General features: G+C 46.1%; 1 protein-coding gene across 3 annotated transcripts in view; it reads right to left on the reverse strand.

The window, feature by feature from the left end:
* Window positions 1-1361: 1361 nt before the first annotated feature.
* luzp1 (leucine zipper protein 1) overlaps window positions 1362-23782 on the reverse strand; it is a 41483-nt gene continuing 19062 nt past the window's right edge. Inside the window, exons 1-7 of one of the 3 annotated variants that reach the window (XM_056425898.1) lie at window positions 19029-19049; window positions 16561-16898; window positions 14118-16416; window positions 13279-13853; window positions 12143-12304; window positions 5799-6083; window positions 1362-5193 (exon numbers count right to left, since the gene is read on the reverse strand). In XM_056425898.1, the coding sequence (XP_056281873.1) occupies window positions 5841-6083; window positions 12143-12304; window positions 13279-13853; window positions 14118-16416; window positions 16561-16692 (3411 nt within the window). In that variant the 5' untranslated portion in view covers window positions 16693-16898; window positions 19029-19049 and the 3' untranslated portion in view covers window positions 1362-5193; window positions 5799-5840. Of the gene's footprint in view, window positions 5194-5798; window positions 6084-12142; window positions 12305-13278; window positions 13854-14117; window positions 16417-16560; window positions 16899-19028; window positions 19050-23782 lie in introns of those variants that run through there. The other 2 variants (XM_056425899.1, XM_056425897.1) reach the window with 2 other exon arrangements.

Raw genomic sequence — 23782 nt, forward strand, 5'->3', positions numbered from 1 at the left:
TGGAATTAATACAGAAATGACACGCAAGTTTGATGTTTTGGGGACTATTAGACATTTTAAAATTCCCGAGCAGGAAGTTGTGTCTAATATTATTTTCAATATTCGATGTTGAGATGCAGCCGAGCAGCAGGAGTCACTTGTTCTACAGGTATTATTTGTTCTGCACATGAAGGCGATGCAGCAGAAGTCGACATGTCCGGGCTCGTTCTCCAGAGACTCACCAAAAACCTTCTGGGGAAACGTTGAGAAGCATCCGGCAGCTCGAGGCCAACACAAACAAACAACCTGAGATGCAACCAGCTACACTGACAGTGCAATCACGTGAGAATCGGGTCGTTAAATCGGACTCGTGTGAAAATAACCAGACTAGATTGTGGAGATTTAAATTTCAGTTGCAGGGACCGAGTTGCTGGTTTTCATAAAGCGAGGCGTAGCTGCTGAGAGCGTTGTGTGTGCTGACTTTGCATTCCACAACAGTTTGTGGTTTTCCTCTTTGTACCTGACCAACTTCACCTCATTTGTCTGCCAGCATATTTTGAGTACCGTCAGCTGCTGTTGTAGCTGGTAAAACCTATCTGTGTGTGTGTGCTACACACACACACACACACATAGCTATGAAGTCAAAACTTGCTGAGCTTGTTCAGCACAAAAAGCATGGTTGGGTTTTACACACAATGAGCTACGCACACACACGTTTCAACATGGAGACGTGTTACAAACAGGTTTTTAATTTTTATTGGAATACATATGGTCTGCTGTACAGTTGGCAGCTTCGAGAGACCGACATGCAGTGCGCCAGCCGCAGTTGGGTTAAAACATGGACGATGTAAGTCTCTCTCTCTCGTCATTATATCCAGTTGTGTGTGACCCGTCTGTCTCCTGCAAACAAATGAGCAGTTGATTGTACAGGCCTGCTATTCTTGTATCTGTGCATGTCTGTGTAAAAGAGATCCAGTTAAATGTTTTTTTTATTATATTCCTATTGTGTTTATATATACACACACGTGTGGGTCAGGGGCCGCACGCTTCTTTCTTTGGCAGCACTTACGAACATACACGACTGAAGACGTACGAACCCTGAAATTAAGAGGAGGGAGAACAGAGCAGCGAAGGTTGCAGCCTGAAGGACACACGATACACACGATATACACACGATACACGGTGAAGCACGCCACCCTGCTCGGCCCCGATAAAACACACATCGCTCGGCCTCCAATGGCTGAGACACAACGCTGGGCTCTCTTTCTTTCTCCCCCTTTCTTTCTCTCCCTCCCTTCCTCTGATCCGAGGTGTGCCGTCAAGTCTCCAGGCCGTGAGAAATGTCTTCCATTAAAATAACAAACACGAAATTCAGGAAGAAGTACTCTCCAGGAGTGTATTAACAATCAGGAAGATGCATTATCTTGCAAAAAGAAATATTCTTAAAATCAAGACGGACAAATACTTAATATATTTCAATAATAGAGGCCCTCTTTACAAAATTACAAGTTTCCTGAAATAAAATCAAGCCGATACAGCTTCCAAAATAAGAAAACAGAACACAGTCGACAGAAAACAAAACGCCTCAAACCGACTGTCCCCTCAACGTCAGCAGCTGGGGGGGGGGGGGGGGGAGCCACACCTCAAGGATTATTCACTCAGGTCACGCCAATGTCCGTTCTTTCAACTGGTGGATGATTCTAGAATACTCTGATTCGGCTGCTGCAAAAATACACATTCTATACATATGATCATTATATCCTCCGGTGGTGAATTCAGCAAACAGCGACTGGAACAGAAGCAAAAACTCAATTTTGGGAAAAAATTTCTGGGACTAAAGGGGCATTAGTCGTTTGAGGTCTTAAAGTTAAGTGCTGGTTAAATGCAGATTATAGCCCCCCCCGGCTTCACAATGGAGGCTTTTGAGGACGAGGGCCCCGAGAGCCATTTCTAGTACATTCTAGTCTGCTTAACAAAAGGGAAAACACGATGACTTGTAAATAACGTCCGTTTCTGCTTACAAGCCCAGAGTTTAAGAGGATTTTAGTTCCACTCTTTATTGGTGTTTGAGCTGTAAAGCGGACGCTTTCTCTCTGCCGTTTAACAGATTCTTCCATCACGACATCCGAAATACTCTGCTCTCCGGGAGCTCTCCATCAGTTGTAGTACGGACCTATTTGTTGGGGCGGAGGGACACGTGGGGGGGGGGGAGAAGTCAGGCAGGCTGAAGATCGAGGAGGGCCTCGTGTCAGCGCTTGCATCATCCAGTTGCTATATGCAGTGATCCTGACCCGCGGTGATGTCATCCTCACGAAATGAACCCCTCTCCGGGCCCCGCGTGCCGACTCGGGGATCTGCAGCCGACGCACCGGTTCACACGGCGAGCTTCAAAACCGGAGCCCTCGCCGCCATATTAATAAACACCCGCCGATGGATGACCACACCGCGGGTATCTGTGGCAGCATGAGCTCAGGCCGGACATTCGATACCAGCGTCCGTTTTAATTACCCCTAGAGCGGAGATCGCTGCCAAGCCGTCGGCCTTCCTCTCGTATTTAGAGTCAAGCCGGAGACAGAATTAGACGGCGCTCTGACCTCTGACCTTTTGGCCGTCACAGCCTGGTGACGGGCCTGCAATAAAAGGAAGTCTAAACCGACAACACGAGTCACTGCCGGTGAGGTTTCCCTTTAGGAGTCGAGGAGGAAGACGCAGAGAAGAGGGAGGAAGCATCAGAACGAGAGGCGAGACGTCTGGCGTCCTGAAGCCGAGACGTGGACGTCCGGTCGGGCTCTGCCGCGTCGTGAAGCCAGCGGCGGCCACATGGCAATCCTCTCTGAGGCCGAGACTGACAGGCAAATCCAAACGACATGGCTTTTCGGGCGGTGCTGTCTCTCGTCTTTAAAGAGGCTACTTTGAAGTCGAGTTTTTTTTTTTTTTAAGAAAAGAAAGAAAAAAACTTTTTCTCAGGGAACTCGCTCCGACATCCTCTGGGGGCGGAGCTTCCTCGAGGAAAACCTCTTCTCGCCCTTTAACCAAAATACTTTTACGACGTTTCGTACAACAATCCTCGAGGAAAGAATAGAAAATAAAAAAGTCAACCTCACAAGTCAGTATTGCATGTCGTTTATATGCACAGCGAGGCGAACACTTTGGCGCACGTCTGAATACGTTTGTGTGTATTCCCTCTCGGCGTCTCGAGGCACAGAAGAACACACAGGAGGAGAGGAGATATTAGTGGACGTGTGCATTCTGGAGGAAAACAGAGATCCATGTTTGGCGATTAGTACGAAAAGCATGATGACGGTTTATTGATTGCATATAAACTCCTGCTTGCATAAACAGTAAAGTGACAAAGCGGCGACAGACTGCATGACAGACCTCACGGCAAAAACAACCTGTACATGGATGTAAGACCAATAAATAGTACAGCTGGATGGCGGCTGCAGGAGAAGTGAGACGAGGCGGCACTCAGCTCGGCAATGAACTCCGGAACAGCAGAGGAGGAGGAGGAGGAGGAGCCAGGCGGAGAGGAGAAGGCCTCAAAGTTCTTCCAACAGATTTGATGAGTCCCAAAGTTGTCACAGCTATGATTCCATGATCCGGTCAGATTTGAAGTGTTCATGCTCGGCTGCATTCGATAGCACATTCATCTATTCTGTGGGCGGGTCATCGATACAAGTCCAGCAGGAGTCTGTGAGAAGTTCAGCTCCATGAAAACCCCTCATTTGTATGACTGGCCACCACACTAAACTAACCCCCCCCCCCCATCGATGCAGCGGACCCTCCTGTGAGAGACGGCTCCAGCATAGCAACCGCACGGTGATATTTTTATGACGTAACAAATGAATACACCTGTATAGAAATACGCTGGAACAATTCGCACGGCGAACCCAGTCTCTCTCACACACACACGCTCACACACACACTGAACGGTCAGTTCCCAGTGATTAGGAGTCTTGTTCCTTCCTATGACTGACTGCATGAACACCAGTGCGTACAGCAGGTCGGCCGGTCATCCAAAGTCCGGTTCTAACAGAACCTCCTCTTTGTTGCGGCTCTCTAGAAATACACGAATGAGGACAATGCAGCTGTAAAACAAAGCACCGTGAACATTGCGACATGGTTAAAGGTGATAAACAACCCCCCCCCCCACCACCCCATTTATGAATTATATTTCTTCTACATGTGCATTGCATTTCATTGCGGGCAAACTACGTTTGGAAAGGATAATGCCGAACAGGAAGCGAATTACAAAGAAGCTAAATAAATGGTGAAAATGGCAAAAAGCTTTAAGGTCCCGGCTTTTCAGAATACATGTGTGTGTGTGTGTGTGTGCGCTATTAATGCAGCCAACCAGCAATCCTTTAGACAGAGTACATGCTGAGTCACAATTTTAAACTTTCAAGTGCTCTTAATTTATTACTGAGAAACATGCAAACGATCACTTAACATCTAAGACCCCAAGTTAAATCCAGTCCGGAGGCCAGTGGGTTAAAAATAAACCAAAATATTTAAATGTGCACGTGTTTGTATGGGTTTGTGTACTTATGGGTGGGAAAATCGCGAAGAAAAAAAAAAAATGCACATAAGGAATCAGCAAAGACAATAATTCGCTTCCCGTTTTTGGTCACATTAAAAAAGTTAAAGATCTATCAGTTTGTTAAGAACTCTGCATGAAGACCCCGCCTCGGAAACATTGAACTGCTGTGGATTGAAGATCGGGTCCTTTGATTTTTTGTCAGTGAGATCTCCAGCTCCTTTGAGGGTCACCTTCAGGGTCCGTTGAGAAAAGGGATTCTCAACGTCCGAGTCGCTCTTCCTGGACCTCGATGAGAACCCCCCCCCCCCGAGCCGTCCACGACACGCCAGCCTCTCCCTTGTCAAGTTTTCGGGATTACGCTACGACACATCCACCATTAGAAGCAGAAGAGGAGACGTGGGCTGGTGAGGCGACCTCCAGGACGCCGGACGGGGGCCGTCTTTCCACGGATGCCTCTTGTGGGACGGAGAGAGTTCCGGATCGGGGGGGGGGGGGGGGGGATGTCAGGTCTGCGGTTTGTTGAACTGTGTGTGGCTGCAACTGCTAGTTTTCTTTTTTTCTCTGCTATAAAAAGCCGTAGATGTTGACTTTTTGGCGATGGAAGCCATTAGACGATGGGAGCCGGATGTCTGGCCCTCTGTGTGCCGTTGGGAGCGCGATGGCGTGATGGCGTGCTGTTAAGAAGAACACAAATGGAGAGAGAGAGAGAGAGAGAGAGAGAGAGAGAGAGCTTAATCCTTCATCATTTCAACAGAACTATCCATCTTCTTTTGACATGATTGCTCCACAATTTCCAAATAATTTCCAAGAAAGTGTGCCAGAAAGAACAACAAGGTCACGCGTGTTGACGTACGAGTCGACATGAACAATGGACTTTCTGAAAAGAAGTGAGCAGTGAATGAATATTAATTTGGGTTCAAACGGAGCGTTCCCTTCAAGAACTATTTGAAACGTCGCCCAGTGGGCGTCGACATCTTTCTTCCCAGGAAGCGGCTCAGGAGTCAGGAACAGATTGGGAATGATTCGCCACGTGAGGTTTCTCTCTCACGCTTGCAGGTTCAGCTACAGCGCCGTTCACCCGGTCGGGGGATGCTAACCGCTACATGGGGGCCACTCTGGGGGCCACTCTCCTCATTAATCAGGTCAGCTTAAAACTGCAAATTCGATTTGAAACCCCATGGGGGGATGTGACATCAGTCCATCGGGGGTCGTTAGGATCGGTTGATCCTTTGACGAATGGGTTTCAGGAGCCACGATGAAGCGCCCCGTCCTTTCTTACCTGTCCTCTTGCCGTAGAGGTCCTCCCGAGACCCCCGCTGCTCTAATGGGGCTCCGGGTGACGATGATTCCACGGCCGGATCCCCGCTCCGCTCCTCCCTTCGGCTCGGGCCCCTGACCCTTGTCCCCGACTGGACCACGGGTCCCCTCTGGAGGAGGCCCCCGCTGTCCTGGACGCCCGGTCATGAGAGCTCCCCGGGTGAGGAGAGTCGCTGCCGGGTATCTGCCGACTCCAGGAGGCCGGACTGGGGCTCGGGTTTGGACTCTGCTCTGCGCCGTCAGCAGCCTGAAAATAATAATAATAATGACTTTATTTATATAGCACCTTTAAAAACAATGTTTACAAATTGCTCCACAGAGAGTCAAAGCAAAACAAGTGGAATAGCAAGAAACCAATATTACATGTAACCCTAACCCTATATTTAAAAATAAAATGGAAATTAAAAATAAATTAAAAACCAAATAAATTAAAAACAGACAACTAAATTAGGGGAACCAAAGTTCTGCATAAAAAGACGATCACTTAAAGGTTAGAAAAGTGGATGAAAAGTCTCGTCCAGTCAGAACGGCCATCTGCAGCCAGTTTGACCCTCCTGTTACCTTTGGGGTCAATGTGACCCCATTCAATTCAACATCTCTAAAAACATGATTGGCATAATTTTTTTTGCTTCATATTTCATGACTTTTCCTAATTTATTGGGGAAAACTGCAAAAACCTAAAATTCACATGATATGTTTTCAGTCCTGAACACAACTTGTACCCATCGGTGTTCTTTGTGGTCAATTTAACCCCATGCTGTTTTTCACTGTGTAAAACACATAAGAAATATCAACTTTTTTATTTATTTAAAAGGCTATTTAGGTAGTCAACAAACAAACAAAAAGTACCTGACACTTAAACTTGGGAAACAATATGAATTCTAATAATTTTCTGGAGGTTTTAAATGCACGGGTAAAGGATGTTAGTACATTTGAAGGTAACAGGAGGGTTGAGAAGCGTCCTGGTTTGGCATCTGCATGGTCAGAAACACAAACGTTACAGCTCCATTCATCAAATCCCATATTCTGGAGTTGTGTTCGGAGCGCCGGGCATTCCGTTTGGGCGGCTCGGGGCCTCGTTTGGACTTTTGTATTATGTGGGCATTAAATACACGATGCTTATGTTAACTGGTGTGTGACAGGGAAAGACTGCCATGTGGACTTCTGCCAGGGGAAAAATCCCCAACCCAAAAAACCCCAAACATACCCCAAGCTGAGAGATTTATAATTTGGTGGGCCGACTAGAAAACAAACCCGACGTTACTCGTCTGTGGCGGCCACAGCGGCACGTCCCCTCTCATAACCTCAGTAACCCCGCTCCGAGAAAGCGAGAGTTAGATGACGACGCAGTTCCTAAAGCGCACAGAAACAGCGCCCCGCTCCTGTAATTTCAGCTTTAAAAAAGCACCATAATTAGTGACGGTCGGTGGGTCGGAGTTGGCTCCTGGTGCCGTTTTAGAAGGCATTCGCACTAATTGGCTTTAATGGTGCCCTGCTGGACTGCCTTTCTCCGTCTCCAGGGGCAACAGACAGGAAACCAGTCACCGGCGAAACCCTGCCAAGGGGGCGTGTCGAGTGCGGTCACTTCCTGCTCCAGTCAGCGGAGGCAGGAAACGGCAGAGCGGCATATTCTCCTTCTATGGTAAGCCACAGCCTCGGGGCCGGGGGCTTTCACCAGGGCGCCATGCACTGCGCCTCCAGCGTTCCTCCTCCAATCAACAGGAGGCGTGTGCATTGTTCAACATGTTGTGATAGGCGTAAAATAACGTAAGAGTTTAAAAAGTACACCTGACCATAAAGATTTACCAACAATTAAAAAGGAAAAAGCTTGAAAAGGAAAATGATGAATTCATGCTCAATAGAACTAGAACTTTTTTTTAAAGATGTGTGGCTTCAGACGCAGGAGCATTGGTAACTTCTGTGTGTGTGTGTGTGTGTGTGTGTCTGTGTGTGCCAATATTTTTTTTTTTCTTCCGATAAAAAAAGGTCATTTAACCCTCCTGTTACCTTCATTTTACACTAATATTATTTTACTTCGGGTCAATTTGACCCAGCAAAAAACCTCCAGAAAATTAATTATTTTTTTTATGTGTCCAGTTTAAGTGTGTGTGTGAGGTTATGTTGGTTATTACCCTAATATCTAAATAATAAAATAAAAAAAGTAAATATTTGATATTTAACATTGGTGAACAATGAAAAACAGCCTGGGTGGCCGAAAACCGAATTAAAAATTTTTAAACATTGAATGGGGTCAAATTGACCCTAAAGGTTAAGAAATGATCTGGGCAAGAGCCCCGTCAGCCTGTAATAAATGATGTTGAGTAAACCGACGTGCCACAGTAGAGGACATCGACTGGGTCGCCACACACCTCCAGCTCACACCTGGACGCCTCGAGCTTGGAAAACACACTTTTACAGGACGTTATAATCCATTTCCAGAAAGATGGAATCATGTCTGGCTGCACAGCATGAAAAGGTAAAAAAAAAAAAATAAAGTAGGACGAAGAAAAGCCGAGCGGTGAGCTGCATATCTTGTACTCACTTTTACGTCAAATAAAAAAAGCATAGGCATTCTGTGATATTTAAAAAAAAAGAATAGCTGGACATTTTGGTAAAAACACTTATTCACTTTCCCTTTGTGAGATAAGATAAAAGAACAATACCACTCTCACATCTGTGAATGGAAGTGAACGGTAATCAGCAGCCAGTTAGCTTCTGTCCAAAGGACATCAGACTGGTATCAATATTCTCATCAAACGTGTTTTCAAAAATGTCAAACTATTCCTACAGGGTGTTTGATGCTTTTCGGATATACGTACTTGGATGAGAAAAGGAGGCTCTTTGTTGGAATGATCCATACAGTTTCCAAGAGTTTACTTTGAAAACCAAACCGACGCCGTGAGGAAGCTCTTCTTACTAATACAAGACGAAGGCCACGGATTTAAGAAGTAACACAAGTAGTGTGTCGGAGCATCTGCAGAAGAAATTATATCCCGATCCGCCTGCCCTTGGTCTCTTGACCAATAAAAAAAAAAAAAAAAGGAATAGGGATGTCTTGCCAAACCAAACTCTTAAATCACCTCTCCAGCAAGACAACACTCCAGGTGAAATGTTTTAGAAGAAAAAAAATTGTAAAAATGTGTGTTGGATTTTCCCTGGTGATGATCTGTTTATTGGCTTTGATTTATAAAAGCCATTCTGTTATTGCATTTCATGGGGCATTTGCACAGCGTCAGTTGTCTGATGCTCGACGACTCGAAACATCCCAGATTTCCGACTTCAGCTGCTGCACAGACGCTTATTCCGGAGGGATTCCTTCTGCACGGGTCGGATGAGGCGACGGGTGGAGAGGAGACGAGCCCTCGGCCCACACGTCGCCTCGCTGCCGCTTTTTGACTCGACGGCGGATGTTTTGGTACCTCGTTCGTCGGCCGCGTCGGCCAAACATAAGTTCACGGTTTATTCAAGTACAGGCGGAGGTTTCCTTCTGCTAGCGTGGAGGAATCGCTCCGGAACGGTTCTGCATAAACTCGCAAGGGCAATAATTGGTTGTGGATCCATGTGGCGAACCAATCCGTAAACGTTGCCCTGTAAACATTGGTTTGGACAGACCAGAGGCAACGGCCATCGATTTGGATCACGATGACAACATGCATGACCTTTCATTAGACGAAACGATGTCATTCGTTATGCATGAGGTTTACAGAAGAAAGCTAATCAATACGCCATCAGTTTTCCCAGATGGCTCCAGGGTGCTGAAGGGAGTATCGTCTCCTCCTTAATGTCTATTTATCGATCGCTGATTTTCCGTCTGCACTACTCTGGGAAGGCCTTTGATGTAAATGTCTACACAAAAAACATGTAGGTCATGTAGACAGGAGATATATATATATAAATAAATATATAAATAAATATATAAATATCTAGCAAAGATGCAAATTGTTCAACCAATCTTTTTATAATTAAAGACAATTTAAGAGTAAATCATCATATCATGACATCTCAACAGCTGCGATTTGATTTGCATGCAGTCTGTAACTTTGGTGACTGAAGTTTTAGCCAAAATAGAACGGAAAGAAAGAACTACGCTCCCCTTCCAAACCACAAATGATCGGCTGTGCGCCAAGACATGATTCGAATACCAATTCTGAATAGATTTGTTTTTCACATGGCAATTTTTTCCTTATAGTTTCTATCCAAATGAAGTGACCAGTTCCTCTATTAAATATCAGGATGAACATTGTTTTACTGTACCGCGGTGTCAACTAAGTGGGTTTGGAAAAAAATCCCAGAACATAATGCAAAACTGACACACAAAAAAAGGCAGTTCATCAGGTCTCTGCCGATCCACCACATCAGAGGCGGGACAGGGACTCGAGGCTTCAGGATGACCAGGCCTCTCAAGGATGAGTGACGTGGGTCAGAAGTGAGGAAAGATAAGTGGTCGCCCTCCTGAAAAGGCTCTGGGGCCATGTAGTAGAACTGATATGGGAACCGAACTTCTCAAAAAGAACTGCTCATGTCCCGGGTTGGATGACATTAAATAGGTGGGCGGGGAGACTAAACAAAGATGGCTGTCCCTTACGGCTCTTTCTCGTCTACATCAGCGGTGAAGGGGGGCGTTAAGGGTCGAGGCTTGTTAGACAGATTTCATTGAGCCCGTTGCGGCTACTAGGAGGCAATTACAGCTCCAACGTCATGTTTGCTGGTGTGTTTTTATGCAATGGATCTTCTGGCTGTCGATGAAAGACCCACACTGTGTGTGTGTGCGTTGTCTTTGTTGTGACTGGAGCATAGTGGTGTGAGTTCACGAGAGTGAAAAATGCTCCAGTGAAAATATATTTGACTGGTTCTGACGAGAGTGTTCAGAGCCGAGGGATCGCCTCCATAATCCAAAATGGTGAACTTTAGGCTTCAGAACGGCAGTCCACAAACCGATGGCCGACGCCCCCTTCTTACAAACAGTCTGTGGGTAACCACAGGATCTTATCGTGCGTAGGATACTGCTCCGAGTAAAACTAAACTCGTTTCATCTGTAATATTCTACAGGCCGGGTGTTGTATGTATCTATGCGCAAGGCAAATAAAGTTTAAATTAAGATGAAGCAAATGTGAGCAAACTTGATGGATGAGACAGCAGACACTTTGCATGTGTGTGTTGGTCTCCTTGGCAACGCAGTTTATTTATAGGGGAAAACAGAGATTTTACCCAAAGGCCTCTAGTCCAGCATCGTTTGTCAAACTGACAGACTGATGTTATTGTAGCCATGGAGCTCACACTGTAAGCAGTACGACAATATATTACATACCAATAGACACGTTAATACTGTAGCCCATTAGGAGTTCTCACCTCTTCATCTTTCTAAAGACTTGAATAAACTTTCACACTCTTATTGTTAATGCATAGGAACACATGTGAAATTAGTGGGCTCAATATGTCTCTTTACAATTTATAGATTAAAAGAAGACCAGAAACCCCAAATATAAGCTCTAAAACAGCGACAGGTGAAAGATCCACGGACAATATTTTTGATTAATACACAAAGACACATGAATCCAACGCGTGCACTACATGGTGGTGAGTAACGTTGTTTCCAGTCAGGATTGGCGGGGGCACAGACTGTTGTGGCACGTTTAAATGAAAGCTCTTTTCTTCTCCTTGAGGTTTTCCGAACCCTCCTTTCCCCCTGTTGAGGTCTCTTTCATTTCCATCCTCCCTCTTTTCTTTTTCGTCCCACCCTTTTCTCTTTGTGCTTACGGGGGCAGCAGGAGCGCGGCCTGCAGAACTGCTGCACTAAGCTTTAAGTTGCAGAGCCTGGCGTCAGGAAAGAAAAAATAAATAAAAGCCGAGCTCTGGTGCAAAGTGGACGCACCGGGAGCTCAGCGCTGCGGTTGTATTTTCTGGACTTTTTTTTATTATCTGCGAGACAACCATTCGTGTGCGGATAAGGCCTTCACCTGCGTAACAACGCAGGGTGTTTCAGAAGACGCATCCTGCAGTCATAGTGCAGTCACATGCTCGTTTCAGAAATTGAAAGCAGACACAATGACTAATTTTCAAACGATGGGAGGAATTAAATTGTAAGTGATGGAATTACTTTAAGCGAGTGGTTTTTACACATCGTCAAACAATAAATACTCCACGCATTCCAACACGACCGGCCTCATTTTGTAAACTCGCTTTGTGTTTTCCGCTTGATGAAGAATTAAGACATAATTAATCTACACGAAGCCTTTCCGTCTGTCGGCGTTATTTCAACGCGGCTTACGAGAGCAGGAAAGCGTCAAAGGAAGTGCGTCGTCCTACCTGCGGCTGTTGCGTGTAGGCTCGGCCCCAGGACTGAGCGGTGACAGGTGCGTGGGGTACGGACCTCCCCAGGCCTCTCGCTTCCATGGTGGGAGACGTCGAGCGTTTGCCTCTGTGAACCACGGGGGTCTCCACCACGCTGCTGATCCTACGCATGTACATCTGGAACAGGGAGCAGCATTATACACAGGGTTCTTACACATTTTGACCAATGGATTTCCAGGACTTTTCACCAAATTTCCATGACCAAACTGAAATCTCGTTATAATCATGAAAAATGTAGAAAATGTTGAACATTTAGCGTATTGAGAGCTTACGCCGGCTTATATTTTGAGCGACTTTCTTTTAAAAAAACCCATATAAATTATTACAAACTCGGCGTAAATGAACATGTGATTATCACAAATTTCCATGACTTTTCCAAAACTTTTATGATTTAAGTTTTTTTCCATGACTTTTCCAGGCCTGGAAATGACCATTTTAAAATGCCATGACTTTTCCAGGTTTTCCATGACCGTACGAACCCTGATATACAGCTACGAGGTCGTTCACACCCTCCCATGTACTATTAACTTGGCGTAAAGAACGTACTCGTCGGTCTCATACACTACCGTTCAAAAGTTTGGGATCACCCAGACAATTTCGTGTCTTCCATGAAAAATCACACTTTTATTTATCAAATGAATATAAAATATAGTCAAGACATTGACAAGGTTAGAAATAATGATTAATATTTGAAGTATTAATTTTGTTCTTCAAACTTCAAGCTCAAAGGAAGGCCAGTTGTATAGCTTATATCACCAGCATAACTGTTTTCAGCTGTGCTAACATAATTGCACGGGTTTTCTAATCAGACATTAGTCTTCTAAGGCGATTAGCAAACACAATGTACCATTAGAACACTGGAGTGATAGTTGATGGAAATGGGCCTCTATACACCTCTGGAGATATTTAATTAGAAACCAGACACTTCCACCTAGAATAGTCATTTACCACATTAACAATGTAGAGAGTGTATTTCTGATTAATTTAATGTTATCTTTATTGAAAAAACAGTGCTTTTCTTTGAAAAATAAAGTCATTTCTAAGTGACCCCAAACTTTTGAACGGTAGTGTACGTCGGATCTTCAGCTCACCTCTGCAGGGGACGGCTTGGCTCCCCTCTGGGCCTCAGCGCTCCCACCGCCTCCCGTTCCGCTGTTTGTCGTTTCTTCTGTATCGAAGGTGGTCGCCCGGTAAGCCCTCCACGTCGTCGCGACCTCCGCTTCATCCTCAGACCCCCCGTCGGTCGTCGTCCTCGCGCCTCCTCTTCCCTCGCCCGTCTCGTCCGCCGACGGCGTGCCCAGGTTCTTCCAGGTGCTTCTCACGGTCACGTTCGTCGCGTCTGGTAAACTGTCTGCTTGGGAGTGCCGGCTTTGTCTTTGGTGCCGCCAGCTGGTGACCGTGGTGCTGCTGCTGCTCTCAAAGCCCGACTCGGTGTCGTTGAAGTCCGCAGCGGGGGGGTCCAGGGACTGGAGGCTGAAGTTGCCGCGTTGGCAGCACAAGTGGCTGGCGGTGGACTCGACTCTGGACGAGTCGCGGGGCTTTGATCTCGACGACGCGTCGCTGTGCTCGTCCGCTACGCAGTCCTGGTCCGGGCACGACCGCGAGGCGATCTCACTTTTGGGAATGGAGATCTCGTATGGGATGGAGACGCTGCCGCTGCTGGGGCCTGGCGACGAGTACAAGTCGATCAAATGATGTGCACCGAGCCGACAGGAAGAGTAACAAGGCAGTCACGCAGCTAGATGGTGAACATCGTTATCGTTGTACCTGCTCGACATTAGCACGTTAGCGTTGTCGTATAGCCTACTGACATTAGCGTTTAGCTTAAAGCGCTTCTTGAATACAGACTAGCTAACCTGCGTGTAGACTTTTAACTCTCGTCGTAGTTAAAGTGACAGTGTATCACAGCACTGTTAAAAACATCCCTTACCTTTCTTACCTATGACGATGTTACTGGTGGAGGTGTGGCGTTCTTTGACCAACACGGGCTCACTGGACACGCTGCTGCTGCGACTGCTCGTTCTGGAAGAGCTTGGGTCGCTGGGGTAGATGGTTATACTACTGGTCATTTTACCAGTGGTGGCCACGACAGGTTTGGTGGAGATGTTAGGTTTGCCATTTGTAGCCAAAAGTTCGGCCATCATCACTTCCTTCCTGTCGATCTCGACGATCGCCGGCTTGATGACAGCGTTGGACCTCAGCGCCTCGCGCGGGCTGCACACTCGCTGGATCTCAATGCCCGACGGCGTCTGTGCGGGCCCCTGGTGGCCTCCCTCGGCGAACAGTGTTCTGTTGTGGAGCTCTTCATCAAACGAGCTCCTGGGAGAGGAACCCTCTGAATTTGAGTCGTGGACACCGGCGTATCTCGGATATTTGGAGGTCGCGGCTCTCCTGCCGACGGTAGAAGTCGTCGTCTCAGGTACAGGCTCTGGTTCGGAGGGCCTTGAACCAGTCGATTCCGTTTCAGAGGCCGATGAATGACCTTCCGACTCCTGCTCGTTGGACAACGGTGGAGTAGCGTGGGACCTGAAGGCTCCGTAGGCGCCATTGGCTTTGGACAGGGTGGAGGCGACAGATGCAGAGACAGATTCCTGCACTTGGTCTGTCGATTCCTGATCTGAAGCAGACGCAGTGTCCTTCTCGAAAGCAGAGCTACTGTTGAAGGTACTAGAACTTTCAGGCACTATATCAGAGTTGTTTGATTCACTATCACTACCCAAGTACAGCTTTGAAAACTTCTCTGCTCTGCTCTTTTTATTATCCCCATCGGTCGGTTTGTGAGCCATCCTAAGTGGCTTCTGGTCATGAGCTGCAGGAGGATAGCGGCTAAGAACAGGCGCTTTCTTAATCTCACTAGAAGATGCGTTTACAGAGCAGGGAGCGGCTCCGCTCATCTTTTCCTCACTGCCTCGTCTCGTGTCTCTTGTTCCATCATCAGAAGAAATCGCAGTCGCTGGGGTTTTGGGTGTCCTTCTATTCTTGTGCGCAGGACTCTGGGCTGTCCTCACAGACTTAGGAGAGCTCCCCTCGGAGTGGTTGGGATCTTTGCTCCTCAGCTTTGTCTCCTTCCCTTTTTGGGGCGAGAGATCCCTGTTCCTGTGTTTGGGGGAACTCGGCTCTGAGACAGTTGCCGCACTCCTAAATTTGGGCTTCTCTTGTCTGAAACATCCCTTCACGCCAACCTCTTCATTCTCAGCTTTGCCATTCTCCAAGATCTTAGCGGCGTTGTTGGGGCAAATGTTAGTGCTTACGTTGCCGCGTTTATCCACATTACTGGTTCCATTTCTTCCGAGTCCACCTTTTCCGCACAGTTGCGTCTGGAGCTGTTCCACCTGCTCGTTCAGTTGGCGAGCACGTGTTCGTTCCATCTGGAACTTCTCATGAAGTTCATCATTTTTGGACTCAGAGTTCTTTAGATCATCCTCCACGATCTCCAGCTGTTTAAGGCGATTCTTCAGTCTCTCTACTTCCTGTGTCAGCTCCTTTACTTTGTTGTCCTCATCCTGCGAGCCTTCCAGACCGCTGTTCTTCTCATTTTCAGATTTGTTCACAAGGCTGATGTTGTCATCAGCCAACTTCAAGTACTCGAGGCTCTTTTTGCATCCAGCCAGTTTACTCGTGAGGAGCCCTGTGGATGAAAGCTCATCCTCAATGCGTGACCTCATGAAATCTGCACGACCAGGGTCTGCAGCCAGGCCAAGGCAATTCTTCTGGTGCTCCAACTTTTCTGTCAGCTTCAGAATGATCTTCTCATCCTCCCTTTGTTTCTCTACCAGCCTCTTGCGCTCACTGATGAAGGTTTGGGTGAATCCTTTGAGTTTCTCAAGATCCATGGCCAAAGCCTGCTCTGCTCTATCCAGCTTCGTCTCAGAGCCCTCCACCTCCTTCAGACGTGCTTTGAGAGCCTCCAACTCTGACGAGAGCTTCTTGGTCAAGTTCTTTTCCTCATTCAGGCTCAGGCAGAGCTGGCTGCAGTCAGACTTGCTTTTCCCAAAAGCTTCTTCCAGTTTCTCAAGTTCTGCCATCCTCCGCTGTAGACTTTCAATCTCGGCCTTTAGCTCCTTGGTCAGGCTTTCCTCTTCTTCCAGTTTCACTCTGACCGTGCGGCAGAGGTCCTCAGCTTTGCGTACCTCCTCATCCTTACCCTGGATCTTTAGGAGACGTTTCCTAAGGTCCTCCACATCTCCAAGCAGGGATGAGTTGCTGCCTTCTCCCTGGATGACTTTGTCCTGTAGAAAAGAGAGCGCGAGAGAGAGTGTTCAATCATTTATTAATCTATTTATATAGTGCATATATATTCCACCTCATTTTAGTCATTGCTTATGATATGCACACATACAAACAAACACCGTGTGAAGTCAACCAGTGCTGACCTGTAGGTCCAGTAGCTCATCCTCAGACTTCTGCAGCTTGTTGGTTGCTTCTTCCAGTTCATCGAGTCTTCGGCTGAGATTCTGGAGCTTGTGCCGCAGGTGGCGATGCGTCACGTCTTTATGGTCAGACATTGCTACAAAAGGTGTTTTATCTGTTGCGTTTGCTTTGTTGTTCAGATTATTTGATGACAATGTTTTGGGAGGGCCACATTTGTGTGGTGGTGTTATCAAGTCCTTTCTTTTCGAAAAAAATACTCTCTCCCAGCGGTCTGTCCGTCACTGTCCCTTTAAGACTTTGAAGTTCCCTCAGAGTGGCGTTTAGCAGACAAATCGTTCATCTGTAGTAGGGAGAGAAGAAATAACACTTAGTCATCCCTAATTTGTCGATGACAGTCATTTGCATTCACAAAAAGGTAGCTTAGTAAATGAGGAAAAGGATCGCATTTTACACTTTTAAAAACACTCACATACGCAATTTGCCACATACAGAAACTGGCTAAATTGTATGACAAATTACAATTAATTCATTTCTCAAACATCCTGAAGTTAGTTTATAGTCATAAAAATACCTAATTACATGATGTGCCAAAGGTACCATTCATCATTATAAGAATCAAGTGTGCATTATGAGGACATAATACACACTAAACCACCATGCCTGACCCTTGAAGAACATAGAGGTGGCACTGCTTGCATGTCATGTGTGACTATGGGGGCTTCAACATGCCTGCACAGGCGTGAACCCACAGACACTTTGAAGTCTCCCTCCTGCAGTTGTATCCAACATCGATTTATGCTTGCTGCTTCTGCTGACGGCTGCATATCTCAATAACGCAGAGCTCCTTCACATACCCCCATCTGTACACATACACGGCCGACCCCTCACAACACTGCATTGATGGTCACATGGGACGGATGCGATGATAAAGGAAAACACACACACATACACACCCGCATGCTGCTTATCTGGCGAGAACACAGATTACAGCGCAGCATGCTTGCCAGCATGGCCTCCATAAATCTACCGGCTGAAGCTTCCGTCTCATGCATGATTCAGATCGTGCGCTTTCCTAAATGCTGTTACTCTCCTTTTCCCGTCATTCTGGTGAACTTCCCCCACTGACCGCGCAGGAAAACCGACCTGAGGGCAGGACATAACACGTGCACACATCATCGCTTATCGACCCCCTGACAACCGGCTCCATGCCCCCCGTCGTCTACACACCATGTTCAAAGATGACCCCTCTGACGCGACACACCACAATATTTAAAGACGGCTGTAGTTTTCCTTTACATTAAATAACTTTTACTGCTGCAAGCAATGCAGTAAATTTCCAACGTTTTTTTTTGATCTATGCGTGTGCACGGTATACAACAAGGTGTAACTTGCCATTATGGTTTACTCCGGCATAGTTTAATATATTTTCAATCGTTTCATTTGGTGTAAGAAGTCCAAACCGCTCTCCCCACAATTCATTAAATGTCTTGTTGAACATAAACCAAGGCAATAAGGTTTGAGAGTCAGTATGGCAACGATTACTTTGAGAAAAAGCAAATTGTGAACTCAAAGCGTTTAGCTGTCGCATTTTAATTATTCTTTACTTTCATGAGGTCTCGTGGTTTGGTAATCTTCAGGGAGTACAATACTTTGAGGAAATAGTACATGGACCAAAGTCAGGGGAAGAGAAGAACTGGGAAAAACGTTGGAGAGAAAACTGCTAGCCTTGCTGTCGACTTGAATGCCAAGAACACCTTAGTCAATAAAGTAATGTTGGGTTGCGCGGCGTTGCACAGATGTGGCTCGTTAGAGAAGTTGTAGACCAATGTCTCCCTGTTGTCTCAAGGGGATCGCTGTGATCCAGACCCGTCCTGTCTGATCCTGTTCAAGCAGTCAAAAAAAAAACATAAAAAATGTCCATGTATCCATTACGAGCAGAGAAAAGACTCACATAGCTACAGTTCAATTCTTCATGACAGCCTTTCACACTCCACCATGCAGCAGTGTTACCAGTGGAACGGTTCAGAGAATACACTTTTGAATAACGTCCCTCGGGAGGAAAGGTCGATTCCTTCAACACAAAGCTAGATGGCCATCCTTCGGTTCTGACGCACTCGATAATGAAATATTGATCGAGTTCAGACGTCATTATGTCCCCATAACAGATTCCTTATTATCTTCATGTTGGGTTTTTGGATACCTACATCATTTCTAAAAATTCAACAACTCGGACAGCCGGTCCGGCCGAGCGTCGTCCCGGTTAGAAATGCCGTTTTCGCGAGGTCCAGCTACCCCGGTCTTGGCCAGCTGCCTACCTCTCCTTTCATTCCCCCTTTATTTCTTTGCCAGCTCTCTCCCTCCCTCATCTCTCCCTTCCAATTCCCTCACACGCACACCAGCGCGGCCAAGTGGGCGCTTTAAAAGGGCCGGCGGTGCGTGCAAAGCGACTCTGCCAAACCAATCAACATACCTGATTCACTTATCGCCGGCTGGGGCCTCAATAGCTACATTCAGGATGAGATGGATGGACAGTGAGTGAAATGGAACGGAGGAGAGAAGAGACGAGAAAATGCAGGGCGGTAGAGGGAGAAAAAAAAAAAAAAGGGGGGGGGGGGGGAGAGATTAGAGCTGAAAGAATGATGGAGTGGAACTCAGTATTTAGTCTTGGAACATGTATTTCGTCAATTTAAGACCATGACCCGCATAGATATGTCTTCATGGGCCCGAATATTCCCTTGATTTATTATTCATCTTCAAGCCTGTGGAACAAAAAAGCAAAATGCAAGGAGCCGTCTGGCCAAGAACAAGTTCAGAAACGTGGGGAAGGGAGGGAAAGGAGGAAAGTGGTGGGCGGAGAGTCGCTCAGGAATTCCGCTCAAATTGAGCCGTTTCATTCCACTGTTTCGTGTCGTTTGACAATTATAGAAAACCTGGAAGCGGGTAGGAGCTGCGAGGCAGGGGAACCGACCCTTTCTGTTTACGCAGACACATTCCTCATGACGGACGAGCCAGGGCAGCCAGCCCCTCGCTCTGCTCACAAGCGGGCCCTCTCTCTGCAGAAGCCCTAACCAGGGCACGCTCTGGATTTCATGGCACGGCCCCAGGGAGCATCTCAAAATGGGTTTGCTTTCGTCTGCTCCGAGCATCAACTGGATCAGGACAATTTGGAGTCCAGATCATATTTCAGTCAAAGAAATTTCATGGAACACATTCCTGCGATTGTCTTTGCCATGTAAGGCAATAGAGCATCTATAAATAAACTCAATACATATAATATATATTACAATATACATTAAAGAGAACACCAAAAACAGCGTAAACCCGACTACTCGGTCCAACACTGTACGACGTGCAGGAAATGCAACAGCTCCTGCAAAGTGGACGCATGTGCCCCCCTCACAACGCGCTACAACTGCAGTTCAAGGCTTTTTATTTCACATTCTAAATGTATAGGTTTTGTTGTTGGCAACTGGAGCATATTTTATGGGATGCTGGAAAAAGTACAAACACAGGCGAACCACACCTATTTAAAAATACATTTTTAAAAAAGGTGGCTGAAACAATCTGCAGGTGCAAGTTTGAAACCTGCAGCAGCAGCCGTCACTTCCTTTGCCTGTCGGGAGCAACGGCAGCGAGCCTCCAGCTGCCGGTCACACCGCTAGCTGTAGGTGGCGTCGGTTGGCACATGTACAAACTGGTCACGCAAAGACTGGGCGAGCTGTGCTCTCGCCTGCTAATGGATAATTACACACAAATTAAGAATTAGGGCGTTAAAGACTAAACGAGAACTGACGAGTGAGACCAGAAAAGGGGGAGGGAGAACCTGAGGGGGCTTCCTTTTGACTTGGATCAACAACACCAGACGGACCTGAAAGCCAAACTTTGTTCAAGAGGTTCATCCACTCTGCTCACACACACACACACACCAAGGTTACAATCATCCACCATATCATTAAGGCTTTAGCCACTCTCTTCCTGCCTGTTGCCTCCAGTACATTCTGTTCTCTCCATGAAAGAGAGAAGGAAAAGAAAAGAAAAGAAAAAATCCCCTCTCTTGCACTTGACGTTGGAACTTATGGGTTTGAAGCTCTTCTGCCTCATAAACGGTAGTTAATAAAGGGCCCCAGTCCAATCCAAATGCCTCAACCACATCTTCATGTCGGGGGTTATTGCCAGTGTGCATATATGAATGTGTGACAAATACTGTCTGTGTGTGTGTGTGTGTGTGTGTGTGTGTGTAGGGGCGACTGCAGTGGATGGATGCTGGCGCAGCACTGGAAGCCACAAGATGGTGGAGACCTGATGCTTGCTCTGCATTTTTTCCCTTTTTCCAAGAAAGAGAAAACCGGAGTCCCATAATGTTCGGCTTGTCGTTTCCTGTCCCGTCACGTTCCTTTTTTCTCTTTCACCCTTCCAGTTTTGCCCCGCTTCTGGAAAAATGCGAACGAAATGAAAGGCAGTGTCGCATTTCAGCGGAAAATTGGATAAGGAACTCTGGTCATGTCGCGTATTCGTTGGAGCCAGCTGAAATGGGATTGGAAGACCTTCCTCTTCTTAATACTGGGTGAAATGACCACTTGCAGTGTAGGTATTGAAATATGGTGAAAGAGTGGGTAAACAAAAATGTCTTCAAAAAAAGAGATTGGTTTATGGGAAGTAAACCCACGGTAACACAATAACAGCACTCGAAGCGCATCGACACTACATGACATCATTCATCCATTCACACACTGATGGGAGGAGCTACACTGCCAGGTGCAACCGGCCCATCAGGACTAACTAACATTAACTGACGTTGGCACAGCGTCGGCACAGGAGCCATTTTGGGGTTAAGTGTCTCGCCCAAGGACACATCGACTGGGCGAGCGGAGCCGGGGATCCAACCACCGATCCTGTGACTGAAGGACGATGCTGCTCACCACTGAGCCACAGTCAATTTATCAGGGCAACATCTCTAAATGTTAAGATAGTGACATGATTTCCTTCCCCCCCCCCCCCCATTAGTAATTTCTTCCCTTAAAAAAAACAGTGAATGCAAAGTAGAAATAGAGTTTATATTTCACAGTTTTGCTCCATTACTCTTAAGGGTCTTTCCTCCACGGCCCGGCTGCCAAAGCTCAGCATGGACACTTAGCTTCATTTCAGTTTGGATTTCCTTTCATTTGTTAACAGTCTGAACTCATTCAGCAATTCATGAAATAGTGACTTGTTATGGTTTTGAACACGGGGAGTGTCAAAGCCAAAATAAAAGCCAGAGAATGGAGAAAAGTGGAAGGTTTGTGTCTTACACATTGTTAGGTTGTAATAGTTTATTTTGATTCTGTAGTCTTGAGCTTGAAAATAATACATATAGAAAGATATAAGAGGAGATATTAGGGAGAATATTGATATTGTTATGAATGTGTTATGAAGCATAGGGGTACCGTTTACTCTATGTGTATGTAAATGGCAGGAATTAATGTATGTTGCATGAGAGTGAATGCTAGTTTAGTATTTCAGAATCGTGGAAGCCGGTTGAAGCCCGTGAAGTGACTTTATTGCGGACAATAACAGACGGGACTTTTATTGTGAAAATACTCGTTTAGCGACTTGACCGGAAGTGACGTTTTGACCCGGGGGTCGTGACGTTTGACCCCTCCATTTTTACGACTAATACTCCGTACTGGGGAAAGATCGCTCTCTTTCGGCTTTAGCACCGGTATCGTGAAAAACACAAACGATACCCGTCCCTATTCTCCACATGCACGACATGTTTGGCTTCTCTGTTTACGACCCAATTGCAGATGCAACTTTGAGGATGTTGAACCAAACTCTAAGCCAGGGGTGCTCACACTTTTTCAGCATGCGAGCTACTTATTATGTGACCAAGTCAAGGCGATCGACCGACGGGGGGGGGTGCTAGTGAGAGTCGCGCGCGAGCCGAGAAGGATTGTTGACCGGGGGTGCTAGTGACTTTTTTTTTGCTCCGTCCCAATGCGCGCAAACCGGTGTCGGAGCTCTGCAGCGCACGAGACGGCGGGCAGAGGACTGTTAACGCGACACGTATAGACAGAAATGACATGCTGCTGCTGTAATGTGGCGCTATAGAGAAAGTGACAGGGGGGCGGGCCAAAAATTTTTTATGTCATGCGATCTACCATACAACGCCGCGATCGACTGGCAGGTCGCCGCGATCGACCGGTCGATCGCGATCGACGTATTGAGCACCCCTGCTCTAAGCCCTCAGAGCGTCTTGGCTCCTGATCTCGGTGGCATGACGGTAAAGTAGAGCACGGCTCAGGATTACAGGCAACGTTCACTGGAGAGGGACCAAGAGGAGAGCGAGGGAAGGATGTTAGATGCTCCATTTAATAAAGCACCTCGAATACTAGTCAGTCAGCTGCTAGCTACGGGCTTCAGGCGGAGAGATGTGCTCCGATAGAAACACAGAACCTCACACACACACACACCAGCAGGATGCTCACCAAATCAGGTCGAAGGCCCCTTTTCCCTTTCTTAAAAAACAATAGGAGTCGTTTTAAAAGAACTTAAAAATTCGGTTTAAGATTTGCAAAAATTTTGTAAACAATTAATTTAAGATATTTTAATAAATTGAAATCGTAAAGAGGCTTAATATTTAAAATTACCCAAAGTAATAAAATGAGTAAACTGACGTTAAAATACTTTCTGAATTTAAAATATTTAAATAAAAGATTTTTTAAAATCTTTTTTAAGATTTAATAATAGGTTGAAAAAGATTATAATAAAGAATAGTTTAACCATTTGAATTAACAAAAAAACGACGGGGATTACATAAATAAGTAATTCTAAACAGAGGATTTTCTGGGGTTACATTTATAAATTTTAAATAAAATTTGAATTTAATTAGATAAACCAGAAAAATTCACATTTAAATCGTCAGTAAACACAAAACAAACCATTAAATTTTAACGTTTTATGATTGATATCAGCGTCTCTTACTGTAAGCTTGCACTTCTGACCGGGCATTAAGTAAATGGATACAGCTTTGAATAAGGTTTATCCTAATGAAACAGGCATTCTACTGCATCTTACCATGTGTATGGAGCAAAAGGAAAATTAAGTTACGAATGGCATGGTATATGCTGAACTGACCGAACACAGCAGCCATCATGGAAGACTCGTGTGATTCTATTCCACCCCAGTAGGGTGGATCATACATCAAGCAACGCTAAGAAGGATCCATCTCACGAGATGTCAAAGAGA

This window comes from Pseudoliparis swirei, chromosome 11 (assembly GCF_029220125.1).
Source record: "Pseudoliparis swirei isolate HS2019 ecotype Mariana Trench chromosome 11, NWPU_hadal_v1, whole genome shotgun sequence".
Taxonomy (NCBI): domain Eukaryota; kingdom Metazoa; phylum Chordata; class Actinopteri; order Perciformes; family Liparidae; genus Pseudoliparis; species Pseudoliparis swirei.